Source organism: Uloborus diversus, chromosome 2 (genome assembly GCF_026930045.1).
Source record: "Uloborus diversus isolate 005 chromosome 2, Udiv.v.3.1, whole genome shotgun sequence".
NCBI classification, from domain to species: Eukaryota; Metazoa; Arthropoda; class Arachnida; order Araneae; family Uloboridae; genus Uloborus; species Uloborus diversus.
Window position 1 is genome coordinate 132,744,768 of NC_072732.1, and position 22,137 is coordinate 132,766,904.

At 31.9% G+C, this 22,137-nt stretch overlaps 1 protein-coding gene across 2 annotated transcripts in view; it reads left to right on the forward strand.

Annotated features, from left to right (window-relative positions):
• Positions 1 to 1,638: 1,638 nt before the first annotated feature.
• LOC129216036 (receptor-type tyrosine-protein phosphatase mu-like) overlaps positions 1,639 to 22,137 on the forward strand; it is a 79,216-nt gene continuing 58,717 nt past the window's right edge. Inside the window, exons 1-3 of one of the 2 annotated variants that reach the window (XM_054850182.1) lie at positions 1,639 to 2,138; positions 11,791 to 11,849; positions 15,493 to 15,656. In XM_054850182.1, the coding sequence (XP_054706157.1) occupies positions 11,804 to 11,849; positions 15,493 to 15,656 (210 nt within the window). In that variant the 5' untranslated portion in view covers positions 1,639 to 2,138; positions 11,791 to 11,803. The remainder of the gene's footprint in view (positions 2,139 to 11,790; positions 11,850 to 15,492; positions 15,657 to 22,137) is intronic. The other variant, XM_054850181.1, reaches the window with a different exon arrangement.

Consider the following 22,137-nt stretch of genomic DNA (forward strand, 5'->3'; position numbering starts at 1 on the left):
CAATTATTAAGGAAATAATGAAAACTAACATTATTTTGAGAAGCTCGAGAATACTACTAAGGGACGAATTAATTTCTGTAGCTGAAAGCAAACTAAGACACATCGATTGCGTTAATAAATACTCAGAACAAACTGCTTGTGTTTACGTCAACTGACAAACGTGGAACGCAACGTGGCAATGTTTAAGTTTCATTTGCAGTTTTGTAAATCACCGCAAGGTAGCGTATTCGAGCGCTGGAGTTCCGAATTGTATCTTTCACACTTTTATTTCTTAAACTTATTTTGTATGTGTGCGTTTCCATAGTTACGCTTTTTAAATCCATCTTTTCCATTTTAATTTCTTAAAAGTATTTTAATACTGGCATCATTGTTTGGAAGGGAAATTTTGCATGATGTTATTTTTCTTTTATTTAAGCCTGATTGTTGTGACACATGAGGCATTTTTTATTTTCATGGTAGACCGGACAAAGCCGGGCAACGCAGCTAGTTAGTATTATACTAATGTTTTCTTAAATTATAAAGAGTACCAACGAAATGATTTTGGCTGCATTTACATTTCTCTGGTTTGTATGATTCATGAATGTATTATTAGTAGAGACAGGGCTTCATTTGCAGGGAACCTCACGAGAGCTCAGCATCAGCTGTACTTCTTTTCAATTTTATGTGATTTTTTTTTTTCTTTTCATCGTAATGTTTGACGGGGTTAGGCTATCTACACATTAAAATCCGATCTGAGGACAATAAAGCTCTCACACTTCTTTGAGTAGAAATTAAGCCCTGAAAGGAGAAGCTGCGTGGGCAGTGGTTGCGATTCAGGGGAGGGGGGTAACCGTCCCCTCACTTTTTATAGTTCATTTATTTATTTTATTTTCCAATTTCGAAACCAAAACTAGAAATTATTTTAAAAAAAGCAGAAATGTCAAAATTTTCAGAACATAACTATTTATTTTACTTTGCATATCTGTTTACGAAACATTATTCAGCACAAGCAGTAACTTTTTGTTTTTGTATTCAATTGTTGAGATATTAGTAAATCAATTGTTTTACTTAAAAGCAAGCCATACTCGTTCAATGAAATTATTACTATTTGTGACATCTGAAAATTCTTTGGGGTAAATAATGTAAGTCTAATTCATGTCTAAGTGTTTTCTTCGGGGAAAGTTATTGTGCACAAAATCCATCAAAATCTTAATTAAAACGTGAGTTAAGTTGCTAGATTTACATCAATTACCACCCATTTGCTCTCAAAACCAGCCCTAGCAAAAATTTTTATATTTCTCTCTCTCCCCTTTTCTTCTTCTTTTTTTTCCATTTTTTTTTTCTGGTGCCGCTAAAAGCTCTATAGCTTTTAGTTGTCGCTTGTTTTTACCCCCCCCCCTCCCCCACCTTTCAGAACCAATCGCCGCCTCTGTTCTTGGGCGTGTCGTTTTCTTCAAACGGTACTAACTAAAAAATTAAATCTAACAGCTCCACGAAGCTCCTTCAGTTCCGCAAGTGGCAATTATTCTTATGCGTGCATTCAATCGTTACGTTTTTATACGCTCCCGAACCGTGGACGTGGTCAGTGAAGCAAATTCTACCGACTTGCATGGAAATCAACTCATTTTCTCCACCGGTACTTCGTGGCCGAGTCGGAAAAACCACGTGCCCAGCCATAGAACTGCGCATGCGCTGCTCTTTTCGAACCAACCCACAACAAACCAGATTCAGAAAGAGTAAATAGTGTCTACGCTACTGAAATTCTAAATACTCATCAATACTTGTTTACCGTATCCCACCAACACACATTGACCTGGTTTACTTATGTAAGTTTATAGTTTTTTCTTCTTCTGCCGCTGTGTGAAATTGGTGTTCTACCAATGTTCCTATTTTGTTCAAGTTCAGTGTGACGGCATTTTTCATTATTGGATACGTGTTTTGATTGTTGTTTCATCATTTGTTTTATCCTGCGATTGTTTCGGATGACTTCCGTTCTGTACGCTTCGAATACGCAGATTCAGTGATTCATGCGAACATGTGAGGGATAGCTCCTAGAATGACATTTCATCTTCATTTGTGAATAAAATTTCTGATTTACGTTCAATGAAATTCTCATAGAACTTATGCAGCAAATTAATTCTCTTCATCATTGAAATAAGGTAAGTGTTTTAAATTTTTTCTGAATATTTTTTATAAATTCATTTGTTTTTTTTTATTCAGTTGTATCTTGAATTTCATTACTATTATTATACGTTATTCAGGGGTGCCCATCCCCCCAAGAGCAATGCCACACCACTCTCAAATACTGCAAAGACCCCGCAGGAGCGATAGCCCTCCAAAAGGAGAAAAATATTATAAAAAACATCCCCAAAATACTTCAATAGCGCAGTCTGCACCATACCCCCTCCCCCGTACCCCCTAGATGGGACCCATGTATTATTCTTTTGTTCCTTTTTATGAGTTAGATAACAACATTAACTACACACGATAGTTTTTATATACAGTGAAACCTGTGTAAGTTGACCACTTGCGGTGCAGTATTTTGGTGGTCAACTTAGACAGGTGGTCAACTTATAAAGGGGGTAATGATTTTTATTTTATTTTTTTTTGGAATTCTTGCACCATGACACCTTTTGTAATTCTTGCAATTGACACCTACTCTTTCTGTTTAACTCACTTTCATTGTTTAGCATTACTTTGAAACAAGAATTTAAGATATTATTCAAATATTTTTAGAGATTATTTTCCCAGAATGACATATAATGTGTCGTGCAAATTTAAAATTTCAGTAAATTGATCAAAGAAAAAAAAAAGCCTTATTATTTATGAAAAGTTACTCATTTTATATTAATAGTTCCTAAAAATTTATAGCTAATCAAAAATTACAAATTTTTCACTTAACAACAGAAGAAAAACCAGTTTGGAGAATAAAAGGGTTCTTAGTAGTTTTCCCATGTGGTTAAACTCAAAAGGAGGTTTAGTTATGCTGCTGTTTCATTTAGTTGGTAAAATGCTGGTCTGGCATCAGAAATATTCTTGGAAAGCTTAAAAAAAAATAATAATAATAAAAAAAAAATAATTTGCTAAATAAAATTTTAAAAAATAAACCAAGTGGTCAACTTACAAAGGGTTTTTTACAGTACTCCAATCCAAACTTGGTGTTCATTAGTGGTCAAGATAGACAGGTGGTCAAGATAGAGAGGTGGTCAAGTTACAGAGGTTTTCCTTCATTATATAAGATAGGACTAATTCCGTTCCTGACAAAAGCGGTCAACATAGACAGGTGGTCAACTTACAAAGGTGGTCAACTTTACAGGTTTTACTGTATATATATATATATATATATATATATATATATATATATATATATATATATATATATATATATATATATATATATATATATATATATATATATATATATATATATATATATATATATATATAACTTTTATTTTCCCCTTTATTCTACTCCGTTACTACCATATTCCGTGATTATAATACAGTCGGACCTCGATTTTTTGAACCCTCATTTAACGACTTTTCCCTTTTCCCCAACTAAAATAAAGGCAAAAACCCAATTCACCAAATAGTAAACCCCAAATTAACAAATTATTTTAACAGCTGGATTTTTTTTTTTTTTTGTTTATTTGAGTTAGAAAGTATTGGATCGTTTTTCTAATCTTTACTAATAATAAAGCTGGAAGTCTCTCTGTCCGGAGGATGTCTGTAGGATGTCTGTGACGCGCATAGCGCCTAGACCGTTCGGCCGATTTTCATGAAATTTGGCACGAAGTTAGTTTGTAGCATGGGGGTGTGCACCTCGATGCGATTTTTCAAAAATTCGATATGGTTCTTTTTCTATTCCAATTTTAAGAACAAAAATATTATAAAATGGACGAGTAATTTACGAAATTATCATAACGTGGAACTGTAACATGGGTACAAGCCAATTGGTGAGAAAATTCACCATACATTTGTAAATATACAGGCGAACCAAAAGACCTTTTAATTTTTCTATTACGGGCGAAGCCGTGCGGGTACCACTAGTACTATATAAATCCTATCAGAAACAGAATAAGACTTTTCTTGGAAGAGTGAGTGAAACAGTTGATTTGTCTGAACCAATGAATAGCGATTCTGACGCAGAAAGCGATATTGAAACTTCCATCAAAATTGTTATTTTTTGTAATGCTGTACATGGCCTAGAAACTAAAAACATATCTCATGCAGCAGGCTCAGACTGTAAATGACACAATATTTTTATCTCCATAAAGTCGATTGAGAACTTTTTCAAGTCATGTATCAAGGAAATTGTCAAACATCTATTGCACACAGTACTTTAAAATGTATAATTAACAAAGTGTGTAATAAGTCGCGGAATGCTAAATAAAAAGTACGATTTCTAACTACAGATATTTTTGAGCAGTTGTTTATCAAGGTTTTTAGATAAGGTAAGGGCATATTTTTTAAATTTCTTATTTCGCTCTCCGATATTACGAAAAATCTCGATTTAACGCATAAAAGTTTTGGTCCCGATGAATACGTTAAATTGGGGTCCGATTGCAGTAAAAATTTAAAACCTTTTCTAGTATTTACAAATGGTACTTCGCAAAAATTAAAAACCTAACGGTATAAAATTAAAACCTATAAGAATTTTTAGAAAACGAAAATCATTGCAACTTTCTAATTTATTTACTTTATATGGATTTAACTAATGAAATATTGAAGAAATATGGTACGAATATTAATAAAGTACGTTATGGCAGTTTAGTGATACAAAACAATTCTTTGATGTATTGCTTTTTTTTTACTTCCTTTTGCAAAAAAGGAAGTACTGTATTCGCGAAAAAAATTTCACTCAAAAATCGACCTTAATTTTCATTTTACTCACCTCCGAATGAATATTGAGTTTTTTTTTTTTTTTTTTCCCGACTCGAGCACACGTGGAAAAGTGCCTAAGAACGTATAGACACGCGAAATATCCATAATGACGATTCCCGAGTTAATTACAACGAATTTTCTCGTGACGTCTGTATGTACGTAAGTATGTATGTATGTGCGTATGTATGTAGCATAACAAGAACGGTAAGTCCTAGAAAGTTGAAATTTGGTACATAGACTCTTAGTGGGGTCTAGTTGTTACCCCCCTCTTTTGGTTGCATTCGGGTGTTTCTAAACTGGTCTTTTGCCCCTTTATGGGAGGAATTCATTGTTAATTTCGATGAAAACTCAAGTGGTGTTATAATTTGGCGATACACTTGGCGATATATCGCCAGTCTTTTGATCGCCAAGTTTTGTTGCCAACTTGGCGACAAATTTGTCGATATTTTTTGAAAATCTGTTTCAATTTGGCCACTGTTGGTGATATTTGGAGAGTAAATTATTGAATCACATTAAAATTGCCAGTAATGGGGAAATGGCATTAAATTGGAGTAAAAGGAAATCATGTGATGCACACATCAGCTCGTTTGTACTGAACTACCAAATGCTTTTTTGTTAAACTAGTAAATAGTCTGACCTGATTACAAAGAGCACCTTGAGTTTGATAATCCTCCATTTTAGGTGTTAACACCTTATTTTTCCGTCATTCTGACGCAACTAAGTTCACCCCGTAAACATTCGTGTTGGATATAATTCTCTTGGAGCACAAAAAGCATTAATTTTTTCCCCATAGAATTATTGTTGTTCTCAGAAAATCTCAGCTTCATACATACGTATATTATATTCATACCATCAAGTACCGACTTATTTTCTCGGTACAAACAAGTTAAAGCCTTTTGAGCTGATCAACAAACAATAAAATATTTCGAAGTTACGAATTATTCAAAAGACAGAGATGTTAGTGTGGTTGTTTTTGTTGAACGAAAATGTCGTCTTCAGATGGAACAATATTTTTACAAGCTCCGAAAATGAATAATTGTCAAGCACTCGATGTATCATATCGTTGACAGTTTTTTTTTTTGCAAGAAATAGTGTGTGTGACCGGCATTTTTGTTTTTTGAGAAGTGCATAATAAAAATATAAATAACTTTTTTATCACATAATAAACTTAATAGGAGCTTTGCGCGGTTGTTATTATAATATTTTAATGTTTTTAAGACAATGTTTAACTGTAAATTTATATAAACGGGAAATTATCAATAACCACTATTTGAAAGTACAGTAAAGCCTGTAAAGTTGACCACCTTTGTAAGTTAACCACCTGTCTAAGTTGACCGCTTTTGTCAGGAGCGGTATTAGTCCTATCTTATATAATGAAGGAAAACTTCTGTAACTTGACCACCTCTCTATCTTGACCACCCGTCTATCTTGACCACTAATATATAGCAGCTTTGGTTTGGAGTATTGCAAAAAAACCTTTGTAAGTTGAACACTTGGCAAAAGCATTAGATTGTACTGAAAGTTTAATCAGTTATGCACCAAATAAGCAACCAAACATTAAAAAAAAAAAAAAAACAATGAATATTTATATTTCTATCTAAAAACATTGGGCCTATGTTAAATCCCAGAAAATGCACCAAACTTCATTAAAGAGTTATTTTGTTGAAAAGTAGATTACCGTTGTTACAAATGTACAAAAAAAAAAAAAAAAAAAAAAAAAAATCAAATGAAGAATTTTACTTTTGACTTATGAATTTTTAGGAATTGTTAATGTCGAGTAAGTAGTTTTTCATGAGCAATGAGACATTTTTTTTTCATCGATAGTTTTACAGGCATTTTAAATTTGTAGGATAATTTACGCGTCATTCTGGTAAATAATCTCTAAAAATGTTTTTAAAAAAATTTAACTTATTGTTTTAAGGTAATGTTAAACAATGAAAGTGAGTTTAAAGTATTCCAATCAGTTAAAAAATGAATGTATGTGGCAAGAAATGAAAAAAAAAAAAAAAAACAGTTTTCGTTACTACCCTCTATAAGTTGACCACCTGTCTAAGTTGACCACCAAAGTACTGAACCGCAAGTGGTCAACTTACACAGGTTTCACTGTATAATATCTTGTAAGTTACATTTGGTTGTCCGAGGACATTATCGGACGCTACCGGTCAACACCGTATGATTAAAAAAAATTGTTTGCATGAAAACACACACACAAACACAAATATCCATAAAAAGAAAGAAAATTAAATTCTCAAAACTTTACAACAGTTCCAAAAGAAACGATTTTGATCCAAGAGAAAAATTGGAAACACAACACGGCGCTGCTTCTTGAAAAGTCCCAGCTTTTTCAAGGCTCTTTCAAAACGAGCAAGCTTTTTAAGGTCATCTGTCGTCTTTGTAGGAAGACGAAGAGAGTGTAATTTCAAGGATGAAGAACTATTGTCAAACTTGAATATATCAGTGTATCTCATTTTCGCGGAGGAGTAGGAGAAAATGTAAAAGTTATGAAATTGAAATGTTGAAAGATTCCAGCAAGTTCATTGCTAGTGTCTTACAGCATAATACATTTTTACAATAGTGTCGGCTGTTTGTCGAAACGCAATGCGTCATCTTGATTTATGTATGTCCTCATCATTCGTTTACTAAGGAGTCTTTTTAAAATGCATAGAATAAATAAAATGCGAAAAAAGATGAAAGAAAAGCTGAACATTACAGTTGTGATTACAAATGACAGGAATATTGCTCATGCGTTTATCACCATCAATTTCGTTCTCGTGCCTTAAAATGCTGCTTTTTTTTTTGTTAATTACCTAAGTTTAAAATACGGAAGCAATATACAATAATAATTTGGAACAGAAGATTTCATTTATTGCTCATTCACATAGGAAAATGCGGACACGTATTTTGGATGCCGTTACCAAATCGGCATTGCCCGGATGCCAAACCGTTTCTTTAGCGTAAAAAAATAGAACCATGCAAAATATTAACAGTATATTAGTGACAATAATAAATAAATGAATGGCAAAAAGCTTCAAGTGTTTTGATACAAATTTATATTTTTAGGATAACCCTTTTTTGAACTAGTGAAGTTAATGGGGAAAACACCTATAAAGGGAGGAAATTAATCAAGTAAATTCTAATTCAAGTTAATAACTTTCAGTTGGTTTATTAGGAAATAAAACTATAAAAAATATCGGTGCTAAATTTGAGATTAATATTTCTGACCAGAAATTTGATGAATTTCAAACTGTTAAAGCAATGATAATCTTATGATCAATAAATTTTATTATTTTGCCAATGTTAATCTTTAATTATAAGGTGATTACTGTACAAATGATAAAATATGAGAAACTCCAGTCGTAACATAAAAAATATTTTTATTTATTTATTATTATTTTTTTGAAACTACCGTACTTTCCAGGATACATACACTTCTATGATGTATAAACACACTGAAAATGTTTAAAACATATTTTTCTGAAAAAAGACCTAAACTTTGAGGAATGGTTTAAAAAAAAAATGTAGATGTCTCATTTTTAGAATGAGAAGCTTATTGTTACTGTCGTGTGACTCTTCTCTGTCATTATTTTTCTTACTTCCTCTTTTTTATCATTAGCACTGTCTTGATACAAGAAATGATCTTCTTTGCTATCAAGGGCGTTGCTAATTCAGCATTTCAAGTTAACAGATTATTGTTTATTCACTTTCAGACAAGATGGTTTGCGTCTTGTATAACAGCATCTTGTTCATTTATTTTCAGACAAGATGGTTAGCGTCAAGTGGAACATTAAAAGAGGATGCGTGTTGCTTTGAAAGCGGAACAATTACTACCTTCGTTTTATTTTTAGACAAATTATAATTTTAAAGATTTATATTTGTTTCTGACGAATTTAAGACTTTTCAATCAAGAGTTGCATCGAGTCTTAATGTCTCGGTGTTTCTAAAAGTTTTAAGTTCGGATTCATTTTGATTAATCTTTTCAGATTTTTTATTCGTAATAAGGAACATACAACAACATCACTAACAAATTTAAAAGCTTTATCATGACACATGAAGCAATATCAAGTATTAAAAGCGAAAAAAAAATCTATGCGCTAAGAAACGTGAGCAATAACTTTTAAATTAATGATTCTGTTAAAAAGTCACAATATTAAAGGAGTATTTATTTTAAAGGAGACAAAATGAATATGAAAACATTTATTAAATAAATTCATTTAAATATTTTGCCTAAAAAAATTCTTAAGTTATATATGATTTTAAGACTTCTCAATTATAATTACCGCATCTATTCGTTCGAAGTCGATTCATAAAATAATAACTGCTAAAATTATAGGAGGCAATCTTTAAATTGCAAAAAAAAAAAAAAAAAAAAATATCATTTCCGAACAAAAAAGAAAAAAAAAGATAAAAGCAAAAAATTATAACCATAATAATGAACTTTAAAGAAAGGCATATGAAGCAATGTATCCCGTGAATCGCTGTCTACTAATAACATAGTCACGAAATAGGGAAGTCATTACAATCGTGTTACGCAATAACAGTTTTTTTTTTTTTTTTGTAAAAAGTTTCATTTTTCAACTGTCCTACTGTCACACTTGAAACTAATGTTTTTAAAGTCTTCAGTAGCATTTAAAGGACAACATGTATTTGTTAGTGATCAATATGTATTGGTATTAGTATTAATTAAATCTTCAAAAAATGTCATGTTTTTATTAAATATTTAATTTTTTTTCTCATGCATTCTTTTCATCATGCTCACTCATATGGCTTATAAATTCAGAGAAATAAACTAAAATCATAATACTTTAACTCGTAACTGGAAGGTAACAGCATTACCTATTTGATTACCAGATTGCATTGGTTCTAGTTCATTACATATGAAAAAGTAGGAAAATTTGATCATGGTTCTTTTTTTAGAGCGAGTGAATCTTCGCTTCAAACAACTACTGCTTATTATTCCGATTTTCAACACTATTTGTTTTGAATGGGGAGGGAGTTGGGGTGAGAAACACACACACACGCACAGCCTTAAGAATCTTGCGACATAACGAAGTAAGTTTTATTTACTTTTGAAGATGTTTTATGCCAACTGGTCCGTGACCCTTTGTCAACGTATTTGTCTCTATTTCCAATGATCGTTACAACCTGCTAGATGATTCCACCACTACGTGTGGGACAATTTATAGAAAAAAAAAACTTTCTTTCACTTTTATCTATAGACAAATTAATAAGTTATTAATAAGGTTTATATGTAAACAAAATGCCTACTCTTACGCAGAATGGCGCTGCTCCGTGTATGGGGCTTTCTTTTTTGGCTTGCTCTGCAAATAAAAGTTCTTATTGACGTGAAAAGTTTTGTCCGAACTGAGAGATTTGAGCTGGAACGAATCATTTATTCTCAAATCAAAACACTAAGAAAATATCAAAATTTGCAAAAAAAAAAAAAAAAAAAAAAAAAGCAGCAGCAGAAAATCAGAAAACGAATAGGAACAGTCAAAAACTTGAAGCTCTGATTTCTTCATTTTCACCCTTTTGCTAGGTAGCACGTTCATTCACCAAGTTAATTTTTCAATGAAGGTCATATGCAATATTAACAATTAAATTACTTATTGTTTTTGATTGAAAAAGTAGTTTAAAAAAACGAAAATGACTTGATTCTCAACCAAGAGAACTTATCATTTCTCATAGTATTTGAGAAATCGAAAAATTTGAAGAGTAACAAATGAGAAGAAAAGAACAAAAATCCAAGTAGCTATTCTCAATAAATATTGAATGTATTTGATGAATTTGTTGTTTTTTTCCTTAGTGTAAACTAAAGTTATTTCATATGTGTGCAATTATCATTTCAAATATTTACCTAATCACAATAGATCATTTACTTACCATAAAAAGTAATTAATTAAAATGATTAAAATAAGATATGTACTTCAATCCGTTGACGGAAAAAGTAATTAGTTACTTTTGTAAATCGGTACAAAAGCAATTAGTTACATTTCTCATAGTTGCCACAAGAGTAATTGGTTAAATTCAACATTACATAGTATAAATGTAGTATGTCCATACTTCCGGGATATTTTTTTCTCTTAATGCTTAAAATTTTATTGAAATACTCACGTTTTTAATAAAAATGGAGTATAAAGCTTGAATTTTAGAACAGTTGAGATAAAATGTCGAGTGATAATAAAAATTTTGCTGATTTTCAGTTACTTTTTAGGTGAAACTTTGATTTTACGTTACATCTTCTATTACACTTTTAAGTAAATGTATTGCAATATTTTTAAACTGTACATTAAAAAATTCATTGTTTTGTTTCATGGACTTAAATATCTCCAATACTTTCTAAAGCTACCGAAATACTCCAAAATTTGAACGGAAACTAATGTGTTTTCTTATTCAAACCCAATTTTTAGAAGGAAAAAAAAAGAATGAAATAAAATTTTTTTACACCGAAGTTAAGATCTTTGTTCAAAACATCTAAGAAGTAACAAACTTAGTGGCGAAATTCCGCGAAAATATTCTTTTGATATACGACAATTATCGCAATGAAAAATGTCAAAAAATGGAATTTCTTAGCAAATAAACTACCATATCGGAATAAATGTTTTTACTGCCATAAACTCTTCCCTGTTTTTTTAATATTGAGTGTAGTTAATAGTGTATTTAAATTGTTAATCAAATTCAATTTATCTTTTTCTGTACCCAAAATGAGGATAGATTTTACGAATAGGGAAAAAAATTCGATGTATTTCAATTTAACTAAAATACTATTTCTGCTATATTTGGTTTCCAACGCTACTGTGCATATTCTGAAAGATCTGCAAAACTATCATATTTGCTCAGAGATGTTAAAATAAAATATAAATTGCAGGTGCTCAATTGGCAAATAGCTTCTGCTTTAACTTGATATTATAATAAGTTCTTCTTTTCTAGGTTGCATGTCGTCATGGGTACCGAGATGAATAACAATATGAAGAAAAATCTCGCAAATGGTAAGGCTTTTTCCAGCAATCGATTAAACTGCACTCCCCCCCCCCCCGCCCCCATCGATTCGTGTAATTTACCATGCGATGAGTTAAACCTTTTCACTACATAGGAAACTTATCGCGCCATATTCGTAATGACTTTTTTTTCGAGTTCATTTATTATTTCTGAACTATTTGATCTCGCAGCTCTAATTACATGAAACTTTTTTTTTGTTGTTAATAAATGTAATATTCTAAGTGAAAATCATCACGCACAGTAGGGGAACATAAGGCGAAGTGAAATGGTGAGATATGTACTCTACTTTTAGCCCCACTTATCTGGTATTATTTTAACTATATGGTACCATATGTAGTCTATTTCAGTCAGAAAAAAAATACCGCCGAAGATTAAAAGCATTTGGTAATACTGGCTATTTTAAAAAATCGATACTCATATTGCAATATTTTGTTGTAATTTAAAAATTATTTTTGTTAATATAAAATAATAAAGTTCTTGTTATAAACATTTTAAATATTTATTGAGACCTCCTTATATTCAATGCAGTAATAATTTAGTTAATATTAAGCTTATTTGTATTTTAAATAAATTGTACAATCAGTGAAGTACACACGGGGCAAAGTGGATGAGGTAAAGTGAAAAAATTTGTTTCATTTACTCATTCAATCATTTAATATAAAGCACTTACATTTTCATTTAATAATTGATTCATTTACACTCATTCATTTAGTAATTCACTTATTTATTCATTCATTCAACTTTTTATTTTCCGATGCTTTTGATTAAAAATATGTTTTATAATCTAATAGAAAATAGTTCAATAGAAAAATATTTTATTTTTCACTTTGCTCCATAGAAAAGAATGAAATTTTTCCACTTTTGTTTTTGAAGCCTCAAACTTAGTGCCAAAAATAAAAAATAATGTTTCAACGCAAGTTTTATTATAAAATACAATTATCCTTCTTTATGTACCACCTTCGTTACGTTCAAAGTAAATTTCCGTTTAAAGTCAAGCTTTATTCAATACAAATATTAGTGAAACATGAAAATTACGATGACAAACAAATTTATGGCGTCAAACAGATATAACGTATGGCGTCAAAATTATATGCATAAGCCCAACCCCCATTTTTATGTCTTATTTCTCATTGCATCAGCTGATGTACTTGTGTAAAATTTGCGCCAGTCAGATTCGTTTGAACTTTGATTCTTCTTCTTTTTTTTTCCAAAGTTTATTAAAAACTAGTTTCCAGAAATCGCTATAAACTATTATTTTTTGTATCGAACTACTCACTACACTATTTTTTTTAAAAGAATAATGTGCTACACTACAAACTACTAAAAAATGTAGCTGCTACAGTAGCTTCGCTATTTGTAGCGCGCTACTTCCAACCACTGATTGAATGTAATTATATTAAGTGTCATATTACTTATAACCGAATTGTTCTAACGAATTTTAAATCGAAAAACAAAAAAAAAAAAACGTTTTTGAAGTTCACAAATCATTAAGTTTTACTACTTTTGGCCCGATAAGGGTAAAATTTCGACTTACATTGGTGGCAACACGGAAGTAATGGAATGGAAGTGGCGTCATAAATGGGAGATCATTTGACGACAACTTAGAGATACTGTATATTAAAAAATTTGAAGCCAGAAATGATGCGCCGAGTTCAATAACTAGCATACAACGTTAATCAGCACATGCAACCATGTTTTTGATTTCTTTGACATTTTTTTTTCTAAAAAATACAGTTATAATAATAACTGATCAGCTGGTAGTTGTATAGTTAAGTTTTCATTTCTACCAAAAAGTATGAAGAGATCTTGAGAGAAAAAAAAAGTCTCAACTCATAGTAGACGTTAACTGTAAAATTACAGGCGAACCAAATGACCTTTTAATTTTCTAGTACGAGCAAAGCCGTGAGGGCACCGCTGGTAATAAATATTAAACTAAACAGAAAACTTTTCAATGGGGACGCAAAAAATTCATTTATCGTTTTGTCACCCGTAAACATATTATTATCAAAAATGTGTGAAGTCACGGTTTTTGTTACCCCTTCCCTCCCCCTTGTCACAAAATGTCACAATTTCACGAACCCCCTCCCTCTTCAAAGCATGACACCATTTGTAGATAACCCCCAATCTAACGCTAAAGAAAATGTATGTGACATTTTGGTAATGAAATAGCGGAACAAGGTTTTAGATTAACCAAAAAAAAAAAAAAAAAAACTGATGCACATGGAAATTGCGTTATGAGCAAATTTTACCACATTTACGTTGCCCGTGGAAATGTCAGGATAAAAGCGCCTCATTGTTTTTTGCGCAATTAATATACGATCCGTTTTAAACTGCAAAGACCTCTACTTTCGCAACCGTTAGTCCTAGATGCATACTTCCAATTGCAAAAATGTTCAAAATCAGATGCAAAGTTAAGATATTGAAAGTTTGAATCAAAAATAAAAACGAGTCAAAAATACAAAATTTAACTTTTTATACGGTCCCTAGGTTCCCTAACTTATGTTTAGGGAAATAATCTCCACTGAAAGATATTACTAACCAAAAAAATTTGGCACTTGTGCAACCAAAAGTCAGGGAGATATTCGAGTTCAAAGTTTTTAGGGATCATATAAAAGATGAGATTGGAACTTATTGCCTTTTTAGAAGAATGACAGGTTGTCGAAGTAAAAAATCAAAATGCAGGTATTTATATTTTTCATTGTTATTCAAAAAGAAATGTAAATGTTATGCTATGATCCGCAAAAACACACTACAAAACATCAAATAATTTTAAAAACCACTCTGTGTCCACAGATAATTTTTAACATTTGTTGAGTGCTGTATTTCCCCCCCAAAAGGTGTTATTGACGGCGAGTGTAAAGTGGTATAAGTCACAAAACACTGCGTTTCATATCTCGGTGAATATTGGTCGTACTAATGTCAAACGTTTTGTGTTGGAATTATTTTTCAATGGAGATTATTTCCCTGAATATAAGTTAGGGGACCTAGGGTCCGTATAAAAAGTTACATTTGTATTTTTGACGCATTTTTATTTTTGCTTCAAACTTTTAATATCTTTACCTTGCATCTGATTTTGAACATTTTTGCAATTGGAAGTGTACATCTAGGACTAACGGTAACGAAAATAGAGGTCTTGCAGGTTAAAACGAAACACCCTGTATATTATGCATTTGTGCATTCACACATAATGAAATGATTTTTCGATTTTAAATATTCTATCTATCTTCTATCCGATGAGCCATTCTGCTCATAAAATGAAAGAGGACTGCGTTACTTATGCGCCTAACTTCATATTTTAAAGTTTTAATTTGTGTCAATACATGGAACTGATAAAATACAACAGAGACAAAAGTCACGCAAAAAAAAAAAAAAAAAAAAAAAAAAAAAAAAAAAAAAAAAAATCGCCGACAGAACACCATCCAGCGATAAAAAGATGCGAATCCAGAAAATATGTAGTCAAATGAGAAAACTTAGGAGGGCTAAATTTTAAATTTTAACTTCCTTTTCTTGTACAACCATTATTTCACTTGCATGTTGCCTTCGGATGCGAGAATCAATGATAGCTAAAATATACAACTACTACGTAAGACTTTCATCACACGAATCATTAACTGTGATTTGTTCTACTTTTAGGTCATACATCGAATGGCCATTGCAAAGCGCCTTTAACGATTTTGGAAATTCAATGCTACGATGCTCCGCTGGGTGCGGAGCGACAGCATATTGTAAAACTTGAAGACCTGGAGTATTATGTGAAGTCTATGGTGAAATCAGGAGGTTTCAAGGAGCAATATGAGGTCAAATTTATCATTTTTTTTTAAATAAAAAAATACGAAAGTTTACATTTTTTGTTAAGCTCTTTTTAGGTTTCATTATATGATGTGTGAAATGTAGTCTATAAAGAAGTTCTTGCAAGTTACACTGTTTTAAAAAAATCCTGAAAATTTACGGTAAAAGTTACTGACATCAATGTTACATGTAACTTTTACCGTAAAATCCTATAATACTGTAAAATTTTATGCTAGAATAAACGAGAGTTAAAACACATAAAATGCGAGCAGCAGGTTCGATCTCGGGACTTTCGGATTGGCAGTCGGCTTTGCTGCCCACCATGCGAGTTGGGGCACACCGAGTGAGGGGAAATACGGTGTTATATACTTCACACTGTAAATCATGTGGTGTATCAATGGGCGCTGCAATCGTTTATTTTTTTCGGTACAATTTCCTGTAAATTTTTTCTTAACTGAACACTCCATTTTACAGTAATATTTACCATAAAAGTTTCCTGAATTTTTAACAGTGTATAAGGGGTAGGATGTGTCATGAGATCTCTCCAGGTTTCTATAGGAGAAGAGTGGTTGCAGTGAGATCTGAAAACTCATTTACATTTTTTAATATAAGAACACATAAATCAGTTTTTTCCGAATGATATAATATTTTTCACTGTAATAGGTATTGTATAAATGGATCTAGCAAAACTACGAATTCACTCAAACGAAAAAATAAAAATCTTCTTCGAAATGCAATTTTGTCTCGGTGTTCTTAGTAAGTGGGAACAGTGAGACATATGTTTTTGAATTGGACAAACTTTTGGAGAATCTAAATTTACCTGGTAAAATTAGAATGACTATTTCCCTTTTGGTATGAGCTATTATCTTTGTCAAGGCAAATTTCATGTTGTTTTCACCAGGGCCATCCATTTCGCCGGCGCCCGGGGCGAAAGTTTCCTGGCGCCCCCCCTCCCTCCTTCACACAGAAAAATCAAGTTGGTTATAACATCAGCGCATCATACGCATAAACTCGTCATACTTGTATTTTTTAAATTTTAATGAACAAAAAAATCAGAGGGCTACGGATAATACAAATTAAAACACTGTTTTTAATATTTATTATACATTGATACTCCAAAAACTTTTCGAAAAATGAAAATGTTAAAAATTCAAACATATATCTCGTAAAACGTCACCCTACAACATAAATACCAAACAATTAAAACTGAATTAGTTGTTCACATTGATCAAACTACGAACACGAATAACTAATTTCTTGATTATAAATAGAAAATGTTTTTATCGAAGTAAATTACATCAAAATTAAATTTCTATCTGGACTCATCCAATTATTCTTTGCAATGGGCTTTTGGTTTTACCTGTACCATCTTAATACCAGTTTTCATATATGTTAAAAACAGAGATGTCATTTTCTTGCATCAATTTTTTTGTAAGTTTTAGAGGAAAACCACCCAAATACTCAACAACATCGAAATTCGCTTTGAATCGCATTTTTGGAGCATTAATTTCGGGAAATTACTGACTCTAATATTGCAAAACATCGCCGTATTTTAAGACTTTAGTTTCAGAAAATATTTGGGCAAGGGTCTACATACCGCCTTTCTTTATTATCACAAGCAATGAGTTTTTTGAACGACACTTACAAAACATTTCAGTGGAATAGCCTCTGAATATGAAATATTGCTTAAATTTTTTTGGACTATAATTTTGTAAAATTTTGCAGGGAAGGGCTCAGATCCCCTTAAGAAGATCCCTTAAAACTTCAAAGTTTGTCTAAAATTGCGTTTCTGAAACTTCAATTTCGAAAACTTGCAGGGGGGCAGGAGAAATTGATTTCAATCCATTTTTGAAAAAAAAAAATCGATCAGGGACAGTCCTCGAGCTGCATCCTTTACCCTAACGTCAATAAACATGGCCTATAATCGCGTTTGTAAGGCTTCAATTTGAAAAAATTTCTACCGTGACCCTTATACCTTTTTTTGCTGTAGCATCTGCAAAGAAAGTCTAAAATGGCGTTTTTAAAACTAAGTTTTAAAATTTTGACCGGACCCCAATTTCCTATCAGATCAAAAATTTCTTTTCCTTTCTTTTCTTTTTTCAATATGCCCCCTAAAACTTTTTAAATTTTTTTAAACCCCCAAAACTTTTTTTCTGGTTACGTCACTGCACGCAGGGGAAAAATTATAAAAATTTGGTGATAACTAAGCAAAGGATAAGTGTCTTCTGTTTGATTCTAAACAGTTATATTCTCAGAATTTGTATTTGCTTCAATAATACAAAAGAAATGAATGTTTTGGAGACTGGGAGATAGGAATATTTTTGCGCACTAGGAAAAAGTTGAGAATCGTTGCAATGATCCTCACTTTTGTGTGTCTATTACTGTGCATCTACGTATTTCCCTTAGTATTATCCGAGGTCAACCTATAATCCGTAGGTCCTAAAATCGGCCTGAAGAAAAAAAAGCTTCGCATAAACCGCAGTTTACATTTAACGTACTAATTAAACAACTAAACTAAAAACGTGAAAAAGTGAAAAAGTCATTACTTTGAAGTTATAATAAAAATTAATCTGAAATACAGTCTAACAAAATAAAGATTTCCTCTTGAAATCATGATTGTAGTACGCTTATTACTAGAAAAATAACGATTCAAGACAAAGGAGCAAACGGTCTAATCTTGTGCAAATGAAGGCTTCCTCTTTCACTGTATTGTTGTTTATTTTACATTGCCTGATTCGAGGAGAGAAACATTCAAGCAATGCAAAAAAAGCAACAAACAGGCAGCGAAAGAACATTCAAGCTATTTCAAATAAACAACATTCAGCCAGCCTATGGTCTCCATCGGTGAATCCTACTGTAAATATCGAGGTTCAATGCGTTGGTGTTGAGAGAAAAAATCACAGATAATCCGCGGCAGCGTAAAATCCGTACATCGTTAACTTTGCACTTTTTTAACAGATAATTCGCGGATTCTACGCAATGAAAATACTGTAACGGATCCGCTGCGACTTCCCACTTTCTTGAAAGGACGACACAGTTCTTGATAAAAACACAGGAGCTTTATTTACACTATGTACAGAAGAAATCGTTAACAACTGCTAAATTAATCATCAGCAATTAAACAAATATCACTCAACACCGTAAGCTCAACGGTTACACACGTATTTACTTCCAAATACGAAAACAACACAGCGAAATGCCTCGCAATAAACAGAGCTAATACACTCTCAGTACGAATTCTCAATCGAAATTAACTTTTTATCACGCGGGACGCTTTTATAAACATCGAAAGAAATCTCTCAAATATTCCACAAGATTCCAATCGCTTCTTGAAAATAGTAGACCGTTATCAAATTTTATCAATGAACAAAAAAAGAAATAGGAGATCGTATACGTTAGCCGAATGTATAGGGGTTGTATATTCATTACGGGAAACTATTTACAGGTTACGTTACTACAATAATTACTATTTACAGAATTTGTAACAATACTATGCTACATGAAATGAGGGGGCGAAATGAGGCGCGTCTCATTTCGTGGCGCCCGGGGCGATTGTGCCGCTCGCCTCCTCCACCCTTGGGGCAGCCCTGGTCTTCACACATAGCATTGACATCTACTGCTTATTTTTTTGTGACTGAGATAGAACGATTTAGATGATTCTGGATTATTAAATTGGCTTAAATTTTCATCTTCTGGTGTAGAATTTGATAAAGATGCATTCACTGTCGCCATTGTCTATCACTAGTACAACAGCTTCTTTCATATTTGCTTCAGAAAATCTGCAAAATAGCTTATCTAATTTTCTTTTCTCTTGGCATGCTGAAATTTTGAAAGGAAGGTAAATATTATTACAATTAGCGTTTTGCGATGAAAAAAATAATAATAATTTGATTATAATAAGTACGAAATGAAAATATTGATGTGAACTATGTAGCTATAAAAGTCATAATTTCAATCAATTACCATATTTTGTTAGTGCAAGGCTTTTAAACTTATTTTATTATTATTTGAATCAACGGACTAGTTGTAATTAGATTTAATGCAATGCATAATTTCTTCGCCTTTAATATAAAAGTATCTTGGGAGCAGTGATCCACAAGTTACTGGTGTCTCACTGTTAATGTCTGTTTGTTCCCTCTTGGCAAAATATAAACTCAGTAGTTGCGATTTTCAGACAAAAAGTTGACATCATTATTATTCTGCTAAAATAAGCGTTAGTTAATAAGCTAACGCAGGATCAATCACACCGGTCTGTAAAGTTTATCTAACAATTAAGAAACAGTGCTACAAATAATAGGGATATTTTACTTCGATGGGTTCAAACTATTATGACAAAGTTATTTTTCTTCTCAACATAGTATAAAATGAAGTCTCCAAAACAAACGTAGAAACCTGTCAAGAAAGTATCTCGTCGCGAAACTCAATCCCTTGAATCAAGGCAAAAACAAATGCAATATGTTAGAGATGAAAATCGAATTAGTAGACTCTTTCTTTTGGTGCTTATTGCACGGATTTATTTTTATAAGGACTACAATCTGAGTGTCTTACCTTCGTTACGCATAATATATTTTTACTACAGTACAGAATACATATAAAGAACACATGAAACAATTTACATCAGAAAGAGGAGAAAGTACATCCGGAGAGAGGGTGTCTTGACCCACCGCACATTATGGCATAGTGGGCAAAAATCCACCGAACTCGCGGGTTTTGAGCTAGGATCTTCTATTATGGCTCAAAATGCGGCAAAATTCTTCGACTATTTCGTAGTGGTGCTACAATTTTGAATTTCTTAATCCCGTAAGCCCGGCAGAGCTCAGAATGGATCCAAGTCGCGATTTTGAAAACTAAAACGTATGACCATATTTTTCCCTTGATATGTGGCTCAATGCTTGATATAAATCGAGGAATCGGATGATAAAACACAACTTTTGATCGCTGCCGGGTGTTCAGAAATGCTTTTTTCCACCGTATAAGTCATTAAAAACATTATTTTTCAGGTTTTTCCGTTGAAAAAATGGGTTTTAACGGTCTTCACACATCACCCGCGCAAGAACAAATATATATTTTAATTCCAATCTACAAGTTTTCAATCATTTTCCAAAGTTCAAAAGGCAAAAACCTCCCTAAAACACCGAAAAATTGCCCTAAGTCCGAATTTCAGGTCGAGATCCTACCATTGTCCACGGGAACGCATCTGTGCAATAGCGGCAAACAGCTTATTTTATATGTATACATTTATATGTATATATTTTGAGAATAAATCGTCTGCGTTCGAATAAAGACCTTTACATTTAAAATTTCCGAATGTTTTTGATGTTTTTAAGAAAATTTAATATATTAAAGTAACAGTTGAGCAAATGTGTAGACGCAAAATTAGTATGTTTGTCTGTTTCCTCGGAATAATCGTAATATTTGAATTGTAACGGTATGCTCACTCTTTTACGTAAATGTTTTTGTTGGAATTCTAACTTAAAATGTAAAAACACATGTTAAAATTTTAATGTGTTTTAAACTAAACAATTAATGCTCAGATGAACCCTTTTAGCCCAGTTTTGTTCCTAACAACATCTTTTATAAATTATAATACAGCTAAATTTAAGGTAGGGATGAAAGGGTTAATGAGATTATATGATTTTACTTCGCTCTATTTAATTTAAAAATCAAATATTTACAAATATCTGTCCATTAGCTTTCACTTTCTGTATGAAAAACAGTAAAGAGATGTTATTTTAACTTTATTATAAAGTTTTATTGAATTCATATCAAAATTTATGTTGTTTTGTTGGTCTTACACGCAAAAACTAATTTAAAAAAAATCTAATTTACATTATATGTTTAAATACTTATTTATGTAACAGAGTTTACTATTTTCTATACTTATGTAAAAGAGTGAACATATCTGTTACAATTCGAATATTACGATTAATCCAAGGAAACAGACAAACATACTAATTTTGCGTCTACATCACATTTGCTCAACTGTTACTTTAATATATTAAATTTTCTTAAAAACATCAAAAGCATTCGGAAATTTTAAATGTAAAGGTCTTTATTCGAACGCAGACGATTCATTCTCAAAATGTATACATATAAATGTATACATATAAAATAAGCTGTTTGCCGCTATTGCACAGATGCGTTCCCGTGAACAATGGTAGGATCTCGAGCTGAAATTCGGACTTTGGGCAATTTTTCGGTGTTTTAGGGAGGTTTTTGCCTTTTGAACTTTGGAAAATGATTGAAATCTTGTAAATTGGAATTAAAATATATATATTTGTTCTTGCGCGGGGTGATGTGTGAAGATCGTTAAAACCCATTTTTTCAACGGAAAAACCTGAAAAATAATGTTTTTAATGACTTATACGGTGGAAAAAAGCATTTCTAAACACCCGGTAGCGATCAAAAGTTGTGTTTTATCATCCGATTCCTCGATTTATACTAAGCATTGAGCCACATATCAGGGGAAAAATATGGTCATACTTTTTA